The 15,739-nt window shown below is 38.7% G+C and overlaps 1 protein-coding gene and 1 long non-coding RNA gene across 3 annotated transcripts in view; one reads left to right on the top strand and one right to left on the bottom strand.

Annotated features, from left to right (window-relative positions):
* LOC142655636 (uncharacterized) overlaps window positions 1–15,739 on the bottom strand; it is a 676,170-nt gene that overhangs the window by 467,928 nt on the left and 192,503 nt on the right. The window lies entirely within an intron of this gene.
* Window positions 1–15,739, top strand: part of RHBDF1 (rhomboid 5 homolog 1) — a 575,397-nt gene that overhangs the window by 490,501 nt on the left and 69,157 nt on the right. For both annotated transcript variants that reach the window (XM_075830047.1, XM_075830048.1), the window contains 3 exons: window positions 314–377; window positions 5,755–5,849; window positions 6,067–6,142. In XM_075830047.1, the coding sequence (XP_075686162.1) occupies window positions 314–377; window positions 5,755–5,849; window positions 6,067–6,142 (235 nt within the window). The remainder of the gene's footprint in view (window positions 1–313; window positions 378–5,754; window positions 5,850–6,066; window positions 6,143–15,739) is intronic.

The following is a 15,739-nucleotide window of genomic DNA, read 5'->3' as shown; positions in this document are numbered from 1 at the left end:
ACAAGTCCTCATACAGCTATGTCGAAATAAAAAAGTTAGAGCTCTTTGAATGCGACTATAGAAAAACGAAAAAAAATTCTTGCTCATTAGGGCCTAAAGTAGGCTGGTCACTAAGGGGTTAATGGACAGATATATCCAGCAGTATAGCATAGAGTTGCTTATACTGTTTGAGTACAGTTATGTATGGCAGGAATAAAAAATAAAAAAAAGAGACTTATACCTCCCTGCCTATGTCAGGGCTGGAGTGATGTGTGCTGTTTTTTGGAAACAGTTGCCTTTCAGATTATACATATTAAATAAAGTTTTATTGTAGGTTTTGTGCTGAACCAGCTTCTGTTCCTCCTCATGAGTGGACAGATGACATCACAAAGTGGCCGGTAGGTATTTGTCCATTTCTTAAAATCAGTTTGTATACACAGACACCGGTTTTGGTTTAACAGGAAAACCATCTAAATTCATATTCTTATATGTCCTATAGATTATACCAAATTATATCAAAACAAGGGGTCATAGTGTTTCGAGAATCTTCAAGCAGTGTAAGGTCTCCTTCACAAACAGAAAATTTCTGGTGTTTTAAACTGCATCAAAAAAATCTTCTAAAAAAGCTAGCGTTATTAAAATGAAATATGCGTTTTTTTTAAGGTGTTTTTAATAGCATTTTTTGTGACATTTTTCATTTGGTGTCATTTTGTACATCCCTTTTTTCTGGTGTTTTTCAAGGCTTATAGAGAACTTTATCAGAAATACGTATGAAAAAAACGCCATTCTGCATTTGGAAAAAAAAAGCCACTGACCACAAAATTGCCTCAAAAATGGCACAAACCAAAACGCAGTTGTGTGTAGTGCATTTGATATTTTACTATAGACTTTAATGCAACATCTGGCCGCACTAAAAAAAAGCACCACAAAACGCTCAAAAATTTTATAAAAAATTCAGAAAAACACTGTGTGTGAATCCAGCCTTAAAGGGCTGCAGGTACTTCATAAAATGGACCCACTGTTTTAGAATCACTGGTTGTCCAAGCTCATAGACCCCTTCACTATTGTCATCTGAATGACACGTAAGCAGATGTTTTTAGGTGGGTTGCCTCTTTTAACTGTGGAGCTCCTGTATGGTAATGAAAAAAATCAACATACTGAGATACTGTTAGCCATGAGTGGTAAAATTTGATGGTCATGAGTTTCTTGCTTTTTAACTAAATGTATTTTGGATACAAAATGAAAAAACAAGTTAAAGTCCAGTTCCTTAAAATTGATGTCCTAGTCTCAGGATAGGCCATCAATAGCTGATGAGTTGGGGTCCGACTCCCGGGACCCCCGCTGATCAGCTGCTTTGAAGGGGGTGCAGCACTCATACGAGCACTGCTTCTCTTTGATTTGTACTTGCTCATGATTGCGGCGATTCACAGGTATTGCAGCCTTCTTCTCCAATTCACTTCAATGAGAGAAGAAGGCTGCAATACTGTGAATAGCCGCTACATCCGTGTCGACAATTTACAGTGAGCAAGTAGAAAAGAAGGGGAAGCAACACTCGTACAATCGCTGCACCCCCTTCAAAACAGCTGATCAACCGGCCTATTCTGAGGATAGGCCATTCATTTTTAGGGACTGGACAACCAAAAATGGGTAGTATTATAAATTAGAAATAATTTATAATATTTCCTGACTCGCGAAAAAAATAAAAAAAATTTGAACAATGTTTAATCACCCACACACTAAATGTTTATTTTTTTTTTAAAAAAACATGTTTTTCTGGCAACACATTCCCTTTAAAGGCTATGTACACCTTTGAACTCATTATTTTTGGGGATTCTAAGCAACTTTTAAATTGTTTTTTTTATTTAATAAAATGTTTACTTTTGAGATACAGCTTCTTTGTATCCTGAATACATAAGAAGCTGAATCCTGCCGTCAAATCTGATTCCTGACACGCGGGATACAGCTAATAATGATCACATCTTAGTTCATGAACTTAGATGTGAACGTTATTAGATAGATCCTGCTTGTCAGACACACCAACATTCAGCTGAGCCGTCAGTCCAGCTGACCTGACGGAATCGGCTTTAATGGCAATATATATGTATACTGGATGGATAGAAGCTGTATCTCAAAAAGTAAAACTATTTATTTTTTTGTAAAAAACAATTTAAAAGTTTATTTAAATCAACCAAAACATTGTTTTATTAAAACAAAATAATTAGTTTAAAAGTGTACGTATCCTTTAAGATAAATATAAGATTTCTTAAGCTAATTTACTTAATTGAGTTACAATTAGATATTATTTTAATAAGTGCGTAGCTAATATAATAAATAAATAGCTAATAAAGCTAATATAGGTCAAACTCCGTCAAAAATTATCATTTTTCGAAATAAAAAAACACTGCTGTAATCTACATTACAGCGCCGATCACATCATGTACAATATAGGCCGCTTATAATGTGGTGACAGAGACTCTTTAAAGTATGCTTGGTCTTGTTGGAACACATGTATTGTAACATGCTCTAATTCTTAAGCATTACAGACTGGGTTTCATGTAACATGGCAAAATTTATTGTATATTTTTTAAACAACACTTATCATTGACCTTAAAATAAACTCTTAGGACAAGAAAGAAAATGGCTGGCTGCCTACTCTTTATCAGTTATTGGGTTTGCTTTGGGACAATGTCATCTGATTGCGATATTCTGTACATGCCAGACTAATTTATTACGTATTTCTAAATTTCTCTAAAATTCTTTGGAAATTAGATACTACTGTGTAACTCTTTAAAGAAAACCTGTCAGCTCTCCTGAAATCAATATCAAGAGAATAAGAAACAGAGCACAAGATCTATAATAACAGGCTTCTACGACAACCTTCTGATACTCCACATATCAGATAAAATAATAGCAATATAAAACATTGGTCTCGGAACACATGAAATCTATTCAACTAAAATGTAATTGCTAGTGTAACACAAATCACCCAATAACTTTTTTCTGACCATGGGCCAGTATTTATTCCATCCACAACTTAAAGAGGCTCTGTCACCACATTATAAGTGCCATATCTCCTATATAAGGAGATGGGCGCTGTAATGTAGGGGACAGCAGTGCTTTTTATTTAGAAAAACAATCTATTTTTACCACTTTATGAGCGATTTTTAGCTTTATGCTAATGAGTTTCTTAATGCCCAAGTGGACGTGTTTTTACTTTAGGCCAAGTGGGCGTTGTACAGAGGAGTGTATGACGCTGACCAATCAGTGACCAATCAGCGTCATACACTTCTCTCCATTCATTTACACTGCACTAGCGATATAGCTATATCGTTATGTGCAGCTATATACACAAACACTAACATTACTGCAGTGTCCTGATAATGAATACACATTACCTCCAGCCAGGACGTGATGTGTATTCAGAATCCTGACACTTCTGAATCTTTTCTGTGAGATTTCCAACAAGGCAAACGTAATCTTGCGAGATTACGATGTACACGAGATTACGTTTGCCTTGTTGGAAATCTCACAGAAAAGATTCAGACGTGTCAGGATTCTAAATACACATCACGTCCTGGTTGGAGGTAATGTATATTCATTATCAGGACACTACAGTAATGTTATAGTGTGTGTATGTAGCTGCACATAATGATATAGCTATATCGCTAGTGCAGTGTAAATGAATGGAGAGAAGTGTATGACGCTGATTGGTCAGCGTCATACACTCCTCTGTACAACGCCCACTTGGTCTAAAGTAAAAACATGCCCACTTGGGAATTAAAAAACTCATTAGCATAAAGATAAAAATCGCTCATAAAGTGGTAAAAATAGATTGTTTTTCTAAATAAAAAGCACTGCTGTCACCTACTTTATAGCGCCAATCTCCTTATGTAGGAGATAGGGCACTTATAATGTGGTGACAGAGTCTCTTTAAGGGTATGTGCACACGAGAACTGTCTTTTACATCTGAAAAGACAGACTGTTTTCAGGAGAAAACAGCTGCGTCGTTTCAGACGTAAAAGCTCCTCCTGCACTTCTTTGCTGTCAAACGACGACGCGTAAATGACAGGCCGTCGGCACAGTACGTCGGCAAACCCATTCAAATGAATGGGCAGATGTTTGCCGACGTATTGTAGCCGTATTTTCAGACGTAAAACGAGGCATAATACGCCTCGTTTACGTCTGAAAATAGGTCATGTGAACCCAGCCCCCGTCACACATTAGGTGATGAAAATAAAATGTATGTACAGTCTCGTACGGATAGTTATAAATGTCTATTCTCATAGAGCTCACCACTTTCTGATTTGTATCTTCTGAGAACTCCCTCAGACTCTTTCCACACTTTTCCAATGTTCCGACATGGCATCCTCCTCATAGATACACCTCTCCTTGTGCATGTAGCTACAGATGGTTTTAGTAGTCAAACCTCCTCAGAAGTCGCAACTCCTTCAGTTGATCCAACTTCCAGCTTCTCGAGAACACTACCTCAAATAAACCACGGAAAGAAAGCAAGACTGTGTGGATTAAAATTAATAGGAGTAATCTCCCGCTATTTTTTTATACTTAAAGAGTAGATACTCATAAAAGCCATATCATAAATCAGAAATGACCGACCAGTTTCGCCATTACGCCTTTATCAAAGGTCGAAAACTTTTTGCGAAGAAATATTTGACTTGACTTGTGGATAGCTCAAATGCTGGCCAATGATTCTCAGAGACCAACATTTTATATAGCTCTCCTCAAATGTCTTAGTTAACACTTGTATTCCCCATGGAATTACAATTCTCAAGCATCTTTTTTTTTATAAATTAGCTTTGTGGCGTCCTCTGTTATTCCTCCTGGAAATGTATAAATTAATTAAAAACTGGGCTTACCATTCCCATTGTTAATAAGATGTGTTCCTACACAGTCTGATACGGGTCAATCAGGCAGCACTCTCAGCTGATAAGGGTTTAACAGGTGCCAGGGCCTTGTGGTAAACTTCCTTACCATGTACACAGTAGATAGTAGGAAGGATTAGGTCTGCACACCGATATGCAGTTGAATTAAATTTTTATCTTCTCCTTAATCTATATAATGAATTGTACGACTGTGTCAAAGAGCCCTCAATTGTAATTAATCTAGTGACGCTTTTGGCGTAAGACCTTTATCAGGCTACAAAAAAAGACAAATGAGTAAACAATAGTGCACATAGAAACTAATAATGAAAAAACTTACATATGTATAAACATATACTTTGAATGTACATCAGGCAATGTATATCATACATAATACCACATACAGGTAAGGCTATGTTCACATCTGCGTCGGGACTCCGTTCATGGGTTCCCTTGGACCTTCCCGTCAGGGGAACCCATGAACGGACACCAGAGGTTTTTGTTTGCGTCACCATTGACTTCAATAGTGACGGATCCGGTGCAAATGGTTTCCGTTTGACACCGTTGTGTAAGGGTTTTGTTTTGATGGAATCAATACCATAGTCGACTGCACTATTGATTCAGTCAAAAACACGGAATCCTCACACAACGATGTCAAACGGAAACCATTTGCACCGTATCCGTCACCATTGAAATCAGTGGTGATGCAATCAGAAACCTATGGTTTCCGTTTGTTTCAGTTTGGATTCCATTTATGGGTTCCCCTCACAGAAAAGGTTAGACGGAACCCTTGAATGGAGTCCCGACGCAGATGTGAATGAAGCCTAAGATTAGTAGAAAAACCTGCCAATATAACGTTTTCTTGTGTGTAGTAAATATTTTGATTTCTTGCTTGTAGGTTTGTACAAACAGCACAAATGGAAGCTATCCTAACCATCTTCACATGAATTGTGAAATAACAGGCAGGCCCTGTTGTATTGGAACTAAGGGAAAGTAAGCATATTATCCTACAAATTGTAACTTTATAGAACCTACAATGCTGGACTTTTTGGTTTCTGTGGACAACATGGGTTGTCTTCTTTCCATCTGTAATCTTCTGTCAGAAATATGACCATTTATCACATGCATGATTTAATGCAAACAGATAAAAATCTATAATATACTTAATATAATTAATTGAACATTACAAATTTATTCCCTACTTCCTCAGCTGTAAAATAACTTCAAGAGAATACTGCGATTTCATGAAAGGATATTTCCATGAAGAAGCAACTTTGTGTTCACAGGTAAATTTTATATTTTAGTAAGTGTTAATTTAACTTTACAAATAAATAAATGAGGTGGAGAACAATGAAAGGATATAATATTACTGTACAGGTGGCCATAATAATGAGGGTATAAAACAACAGTGAGCTAAATGGACCCCACTAAGTCAGATTAAAAGAAAATTAGATAGAAAAGAGAAAGGTCTGAAGGGGAGTGTCATTTCCAAAAGCCAATACTCTAAAGACAGGAGAGATTATAACCACTGGGACCATATTCTCTCAATCTGCTACTGGCAATTGTTCAGAATGCTAAAAATTTTCTCATTTTACAGGTATATTATTTTTCTCCAATCTGTTTTTATTTGAAGCAGGAAATGTAACATCGAATAAAACAGGGGCACATTAGCCGAATATTCAAAGATAAATGAGTTCCAATATATTACATAGAGCTCGTAGTACAAATATCGTAAATGTTATACAGAATATACAAAAAGGGGTAAACAAACAGCGACAAGAGTGGCAATAAGCATCATATTACATTCTCAACCCATTTACAATAGAGTAGCAATATGATTAATGAATGTCATGAACAGTAAACGTGTATCCAGAGGACCTGTGTAACAAAAAACAATCACCTATATTGTAGTGTTAAGCTGTTCTGAATAGTCTATGCAAACTTCGGAAGTCACAATACGGTTTCCATAATTTCACGTATTTGGCTTACTGTCTCCAAGCTGGCCAATCTCGAAATTTGGTTTACTTTATCAATCCACTGTTCTATAGTTGGAGTGTCTACAGATCTCCATTTAAGAGGAATACGTTATTTTGCTGCCGTAAGTAGTATAGTGGGCAAGTTATTCCTAGAGGGTTGGAACTGTGGAGTGGGAAGCCACAATAAAACCAGCTCAGGAGTCAAGGAAATTACACACCCGCAAACTTGGGTGGTATATTTTTGCACCACAGTCCAGAAGGGATGAATGAGGTCACAATGGTACCAGATATTCGAAATAGTGCCTGTACTTCTACCACACCTCCAACAGCTGTCTTCCTGTGACAAACCCATCAATTTCAATTGATATGGCGATTTGTACCATCTGGTCAGCGTTTTATATGAATTCTCTTGGATTTTTATTTTTATTTTTTTTGAAACATTACATTTTTATTGAAAATAAATTTTCCATGAAAATGTACAGATACAATTGAGTAACGATTGATTCACAAGCAAAGGTTAGGCAAGCCTATACAGTATCAGCTTCATTGACATCAAAAAGAAGAAACATTGCATGTGGTGCAAGCAGTATCGTACATTTAGATGGACTGGAACAAAAACAAAAAGAGAACAAGAAAACCGAAATCTATAAACCCTGGTAATGTGAAATAAACCTGAGATGTCAGTTCCACTAACATCTATAGGAGGTGTTAGTGTGAGTTTTGTGCTATCAGATCTTGTGAGAAATGGTACATTGGTTATATTTGCTCTTAAGCCACACATCCCATCTTTTCTGAAACACGGCAGATTTTTGGACTGCGGATGCAGACATACATTCTAACCAGCAACTATCATTCATACTCCGAACAATATCTCCTATCTTGATGCAGGACTTTTCCTTCCAAGTGGAGGCTATTGAACGCCTGGTGGAAATCAGTAAGTGTTGAAGAATGGTTTGAAAAGAGGCTGGAAATAGATTCAAGCCTATGGATAGAGGCGCTAATTCCGGCTTCGGTGTGATATTTGAGCCATAAAGCTCAGAGAGCAATTGGAATACTTTGAGCCACACTGTGTTGGCTTTTTTGCACTCCCACCACATATGAATAAAAGTACCTCTATGACTATCACATATCCAACAATTGGAGGACATAGTCGGGAAAATTTGTGACAATCTATTTGGAGTAAAGTGCCATCTATAAAATATTTTTCTTGCATTTTCTATATGGTTGGCACATCTAGAATGTGTCATAGTAGCCATGAGGGCGGAGGCCCACTGGTCATTAGTAAAAGATAGAGCTAAATCCGCTTCCCACAGCGTTTTAATATGACATAATTGATCCGAAATAGGAGTATTCAAAATTTTATAACACTTAGAGAGACCTTTATCAGATCTATTTGAATAAGTAATCCCTCTTTCTAGTGGGGATGGGGAATGAAGGTCTCCCGGAGGAGGGGGGATTTTTTGTAATGCATGTCTGACCTGAAGGTATTTGTAAAAGTCCTCGATGGAAATATTGTATGTATTTTGCAATTCTGATAATAGAATGAAATCACCATTATGCCACAATTTGTGTAGTTTATCCAACTGTTTTTCCTTCCAGCTAGTAAGATCGAGATTAGGAATTGCGATTTCCAACACTTCCAAAGAGCTTTTATAAATATTCATTTGAATTAGGTACTTCTGGTGGGTTATAATAGGCCATAAGGATAATATGGCTTTTATAGTGGACAACGGAGATCTAGGTACATATTGTAAATGCGAGACAGCGAGTAGAAAGTTTTTAAGGTGGGGAGTTTTCAAAGAATACATTTCTATTTGAACCCATCGTTTGGACTTGTCATTAGACCACAGTGAACGTAATTGGTCCAAGATAGCTGCTCTGTAGTATTGCAGTATGGAGGGACATCCTGAACCTCCCATTTTCGGGTGTAAATACAATATGTCTGCTTTGATTCTAGCTTTCTTATTGTTCCAAAGAAATCTGAGTATCAAATTTTGGAGTTGTTTTAGGTACGATATGGGAATAAAGATTGGCATATTACGAAATATATATAAGATTTTTGGAAGGATTATCATTTTTACTGCCGCAATTTTGCCCAGCCACGATATACCTTGTGTTCGGAGGTTGGCTATGTCTAGCTTGATTGTGTTCAGTAAAGGAGAAAAGTTAGAGTTAAACAATTTTGATGCAGGGAATGCGAGTTTAATTCCTAAGTAAGTAATTTCTGATTTAACCCATTTGAATTGGAATCTTTCTTCTAGAAGCTTTTTTGTTCTTTGGGGTATCCCTAGATTAAGAATTTGGCTTTTGGATGTGTTTATCTTGTAGTATGATACACTACTAAATTGTTTTATCATTGAGGTAACTGTCTGTAGTGAGGAATCAGGATTTGAGAGAGCAAGTATCACATCGTCTGCAAATAAGCCTATTCTGTGGTCTTCTTGGCCTACTGAAATCCCAGAGAGATGAGGTGAGGATCTAATGGCTTGAGCAAATGGTTCCATTAATAGCGCAAAAAGAAGAGGGGACATGGGACATCCCTGTCTGGTGCCATTTGTGATTTTGAAAGGAGCGGACATAAACCCAGAAGAGTATACAGTTGCAGTCGGTGATGAGTATAGGGAGTGTATTGCTGATAAGAAGGAGCCTTTGAAGCCAAATTTCTGAAGGACCATTTTCAAATATCCCCAGTGGACTCTGTCGAAGGCCTTCTCCGCATCCAGAGATAGGAGCAGAGAAGGCGTCCCACGAGAATGCACAACGTCAATTAAGTCAACAAATCTCCTCGTTCCATCAACGGTTTGGCGACCTTTTATAAAACCTACTTGGTCGGGGTGCACAATGGAGGGGAGAATGGATATGAGTCTGTTCGACATCAGTTTAGCCATTATTTTAAGATCAGAGTTTAGTAGAGAAATTGGTCTGAAATTTGCCAGTGTATCTTCAGATTTCCCTGGCTTGGGGAGAGTGACAATTATTGCATGTAGCATCTCAGTAGGAGTGGAGCCGGTAGATACTATAGTCCTTAAACATTGTAGTAGATAAGGAGATAGTATGTGTGAGAATTTTATGTAATATTCATTTGGGAGACCGTCTGGTCCAGGAGATTTGTTGAGTTTTAAGGATTTTATCACCTCTGTGATTTCCCTATCCGATAGGTCTCTGTTCAGGATTTTTAGTTGGTCGCTGGAAAGTGAAGGCAATTTCATACCTTCCAAGAAGTCATTTATACCCTCTATGGAGGGTTGGGGAGTGTTAAGGTCATCCTGTAAATTGTACAAAGAAGAATAGTAGTTGGCAAATTCGTTGGCGATATCGAGGGGGTTGAGGTGTTTGTTTTTGTCATATAGGTAAGGGATTCTAGACTTGGCGGCCTTTTTCTTTAACTTATTTGCCAAGAGTTTAGAAGCTTTATTGTTTTGCGAGTAATTTATCAGTTTAGATTTTCTAAGATGGAGTTCGTAATTGTTCTGAAGTATAAGGTGTAATTGATGCCGAAGGGATTTGATTTCTTCAGTTTGAGTAGAGGAAATGGTGGATTTATTTTTGATTTCTAAGATTGCCAATTTATCTGAAATTTCCTTGACTTTAACCAATCTGTTACGTTTTTCTAGCGCTGCTATTTTAAGTTAGTGGCCTCTTATAACAGCCTTATGGGCACACCACAGAGTGGTTGTAGAGATGTTGTCAACATTGTTTAGTGAAAAATATTCCGAGAGTGCTTTTTCAATGGCAGATATGTATACATCATTATTAAGAAGGTAATTGTTTAACCTCCAAGGAGATGTTGGGGGAGAATTAAAGGATTCCTGAAACCTTATGGATACCGGTGCATGATCTGACCACGTGATTATATCAATTTTTGTGTTAGATACTCTTTGCAATAACCATTTGTCCACTAGTATTAGATCTATGCGAGAGTATGTATTGTGTGGATTAGAGAAAAATGTATAATCTTTTTCAGACGCGTGATTAACTCTCCATGCGTCGTATAGTTCCTCTGAATGTAATAAGCTTTGTAAGTCACAATTTTTATCTTTAGATTGAGGCGGGTTCCTGTCTAAAACAGGATCTATAGTTCTATTAAAATCTCCACAAATAATTAAGTTGCCAGTTTTTTTTGATTGAACTAAATCAAACCAGAGACATATAATTACTAGATATCTATCCTCTGGATCAGAGATAATAGATGTCAACTGAAATGCAACAGTGTCCCTGATAGCTATCAATACTCCCTTCTTTTTGTCTATTGCATGAGAATAAAAGGTATGTGGGAAATGCCTATTGTACATTCTGGGAGCATCTTTTTCATTTAGATGGGTTTCTTGGGCACAAATGACATCACATTTTTGCTTAACACATTCTCTCCAAAACAAGGACCTCTTAAAAGGGCTGTTAAGACCCTTAACATTCAAGGTGCATATCGTAATAACCATTGGGGAGAGTGTACCACGTTATAAAGACACATCTGTGGGAATGACATATGACATCGCATTGCTTTATGACATTACATCTAGCATAAAAGAAGCTCAGGTTCAAGTATAATAATACATTTCTTAGAAGGTACCATGGGTTTAAGACAAAAAAGAACAAAGACAAAAAACTGAACACTTGAAAAACGTCCCAAATATTCAAAAATTTTGGGTAAGAAAGTCTTGGTTCTAAGTGAACCCGTCTGGACATCCTAGGATAGTCTCTCGACTTCGGGTGGACTGGAAATTGTACAGGGTGGGCCATTTATATGGATACACCTAAATAAAATGGGAATGGTTGGTGATATTAACTTCCTGTTTGTGGCACATTAGTATATGGGAGGGGGGAAACTTTTGAAGCTGGGTGTTGACCATGGCGGCCATTTTGAAGTCGGCCATTTTGTATCTAACTTTAGTTTTTTCAATGGGAAGAGGGTCATGTGACACATCAAACTTATCGAGAATTTCACAAGAAAAACAATGGTGGGCTTGGTTTTAACGTTACTTTATTCTTTCATGAGTTATTTACAAGTTTCTGACCACTTATAAAATGTGTTCAAAGTGCTGCCCATTGTGTTGGATTGTCAATGCAACCCTCTTCTCCCACTGTTCACACACTGATAGCAACACCGCAGAAGAAATGCTAGCACAGGCTTCCAGTATCCGTAGTTTCAGTTGCTGCACATCTCGTATCTTCACAGCATAGACAATTGCCTTCAGATGACCCCAAAGATAAAAGTCTAAGGGGGTCAGATCGGGAGACCTAGGGGGCCATTCAACTGGCCCACGACGACCAATCCACTTTCTAGGAAACTGTTCATCTAGGAATGCTCGGACCTGACACCCATAATGTCACCCATAACTTGTAAATAACGCATGAAAGAATAAAGTAACGTTAAAACCAAGAAGACCATTGTTTTTCTTGTGAAATTCTCAATAAGTTTGATGTGTCACATGACCCTCTTCCCATTGAAAAAACTAAAGTTGGTTACAAAATGGCCGACTTCAAAATGGCCGCCATGGTCAACACCCAGCTTGAAAATTTTCCACCCTCCCATATACTAATGTGCCACAAACAGGAAGTTAATATCACCAACAATTCCAATTTTATTTAGGTGTATCCATATAAATGGCCCACCCTGTAGAACCAATAAAATTAGAAAAGTAAAAAGGACCGGAGATAAACTATGTATCAGCAGGATACATTAAGGTGGTGAGGTGAATAAAGCACGTAACTTTTCAGAAGATAAGCATAGCAACAATTGAAAACTTCGGATCAGAAAGATACTTATCAAACATCTGGACGAGGAGGAGATTCCTGGCGTTCTGTCTTGGACCATTCCTGTGGAATAGTATTGGATTTCCTCATTTTTACTGCTGTGTTGTCGCCCTCTAGTGACGGGTCCAGGGACCATTTCTTTAGTAAGTTAGCTGCTTCTTTGGGAGAGGAGATAGAGTGAGCAGTGGCGGATTATCATTAGGGCGTTTCGGGCGGTCGCCCGGGGCCCAAGACTGCCAGGGGGCCCAAGGAGCCTATGACCGCCCGAACCCCCTCATGCCCAGTGGCGTCGCTAGCACCGGAGGGAGCCCCGGTGCCAGGACCGCACCTGTCAGGCGAGGGGAGCTTTGCTTCTACTTAGCAGCCGTGGTCTGTGCTGCTTTAGAAGCTCCCCCTCCAGCCCCCCTTCCCTGCTCTAAACATCTCTGCTGCTAGCTGTCGGGACATGGGGGAGGGGAGACTGTCGGCGGGCTCTGTGCTGTGAGCAGGAGAAGAGCTGCAGTGAAGACATAAAAGGTAAGTGCATGTGTGTTTAATATCCATATTCATGTGTGTTTAATGTCCATATTCATGTATGTTTAATGTCCATATTCATGTATGTTTAATGTCCATATTCATGTGTTTACAAGGTGTACTTTGTGTATAATGTGCATACTCGTGTATAATGTGCCTACTTAGTGTATAATGTGCATACTCGTGTGTACTTTGTGTACTATGCATACTTTGTGTATAATGTGCCTACTTTGTGTACTTTGTGCATAATGTGTGTACTTTGTGTACTGTGCGTACTTTGTGCATAATGTGCGTACTTTGTACTGTGCGTACTTTGTGCATAATGTGCGTACTTTGTGCGTACTTTGTGCATAATGTGCGTACTTTGTGCGTACTTTGTGCGTACTTTGTGCATAATGTGCGTACTTTGTGCATAATGTGCGTACTTTGTGCATAATGTGCGTACTTTGTGTACTGTGCATACTTTGTGCATAATGTGCGTACTTTGTGCATAATGTGCGTACTTTGTGCATAATGTGCGTACTTTGTGCATAATGTGCCTACTTTGTGCATAATGTGCGTACTTTGTGCATAATGTGGTACTTTGTGTACTGTGCATACTTTGTGCATAATGTGCATACTTTGTGCATAATGTGCGTACTTTGTGCATAATGTGCGTACTTTGTGCATAATGTGCCTACTTTGTGCATAATGTGCGTACTTTGTGTACTTTGTGCATAATGTGGGTACTTTGTGCATAATGTGCGTACTTTGTGTACTTTGTGCATAATGTGTGTACTTTGTGCATAATGTGCGTACTTTGTGCATAATGTGGTACTTTGTGTACTGTGCATACTTTGTGCATAATGTGCGTACTTTGTGTACTTTGTGCATAATGTGCGTACTTTGTGCATAATGTGCCTACTTTGTGCATAATGTGCGTACTTTGTGTACTTTGTGCATAATGTGCGTACTTTGTGCATAATGTGCATACTTTGTGTACTTTGTGCATAATGTGCCTACTTTGTGCATAATGTGCGTACTTTGTGTACTTTGTGCATAATGTGCGTACTTTGTGCATAATGTGCATACTTTGTGTACTTTGTGCATAATGTGCGTACTTTGTGCATAATGTCCTTACTTTGTGCATAATGTGCGTACTTTGTGCATAATATGGTACTTTGTGTACTGTGCGTACTTTGTGCATAATGTGCCTACTTTGTGTACTTTGTGCATAATGTGGTACTTTGTGTACTTTGTGCATAATGTGCGTACTTTGTGCATAATGTGCCTACTTTGTGTACTTTGTGCATAATGTGCGTACTTTGTGCATAATGTGCATAATGTGCGTACTTTGTGCATAATGTGCGTACTTTGTGCATAATGTGCGTACTTTGTGCATAATTTGCGTACTTTGTGCATAATGTGGTACTTTGTGTACTGTGCGTACTTTGTGCATAATGTGCCTACTTTGTGTACTTTGTGCATAATGTGGTACTTTGTGTACTGTGCGTACTTTGTGCATAATGTGCATAATGTGCGTACTTTGTGCATAATGTGCCTACTTTGTGTACTGTGTGTACTTTGTGCATAATGTGCGTACTTTGTGCATAATGTGCGTACTTTGTGCATAATGTGCGTACTGTGTGTACTTTGTGCATAATGTGCCTACTTTGTGTACTAGTGTTTAGGTAGTGTTAGCAATAGTTACGGCGCGGCAGGGTGGTGGTGGAGAAGGGGGGCCCAAGTTTGGGTAACAGCCCAGGGCCCATGGTCTTCTTAATCCGCCACTGAGAGTGAGTTGTTCCGTTGTTCCGTATTATCAGTTTGACTGGGAAGCCCCACTTGTAGGGAATGTTGTGTCATCTCAGAACCTGAGTTGTTGAAGCAAACTCTCTTCTTCTAGCCAGTGTGGCTATGGATAAGTCAGCGTACAGTGAAATGTCCTGGAACCGTTCAGGCAGATTTTTTGTATTTGTATTTGCTGCAGCCCTGAGCAGATTATCTTTAAAGTGGAAAAAATGCAATCTAGCCAGAACATCTCTGGGGATAGTAGGAGCCAGGTGCTTTGGTTTGGGGACTCTATGAGCCCTATCAATGAGTAGATCTCTTTCTGCTGTGTCTGGAAGCAGTGCTGTGAATAAGTCGGTTAAATATTCTTTTAGCTTGTCGTCTGTAATATTTTCAGGGATGTTTCTGAATCTAATATTATTTCTCCTAGAGCGGTCTTCTAGGTCAGCTAGTTTCAGCTTGATAAGTGTTAGATCATCCTCTGCAGCATTATGAGCGTCCACTAAGCTGTTATGGGCTGTGGTAAAATCCTCCATTTTGTCCTCTAAATGTGCTGTTCTTTCTCCTATAGCGATCAACTCAGTGTGGGGAAATGATATTGCACCATGAATGTCAGCCTGTATGGTATCTTTCAGCTCTTTTAGCAGACATTTCATGTCAGAGATAGTAATAGGGTGTTCTGCTGAGGGCATTGAATGTGAGGGAGAGTCCCTGTATGGGGAAGATGTTGCTGCATATTCCCCCATGGAGACACTGCAGCATGGCTTGTTGTGCAGGGGAGACTGGTTATGGGTCTCACCTTGGCTGGTCTGCTGTAGGGCCGGGTTGGAGATCCTCGATTTTCCGACCATGTCAGAACGAGGAGATGACTGT

This window comes from Rhinoderma darwinii, chromosome 6 (genome assembly GCF_050947455.1).
Source record: "Rhinoderma darwinii isolate aRhiDar2 chromosome 6, aRhiDar2.hap1, whole genome shotgun sequence".
In the NCBI taxonomy this organism is placed as follows: Eukaryota; Metazoa; Chordata; class Amphibia; order Anura; family Rhinodermatidae; genus Rhinoderma; species Rhinoderma darwinii.
Note: the sequence above shows the minus strand (reverse complement) of the source record. Positions and strands in the feature narration are given on the sequence as shown.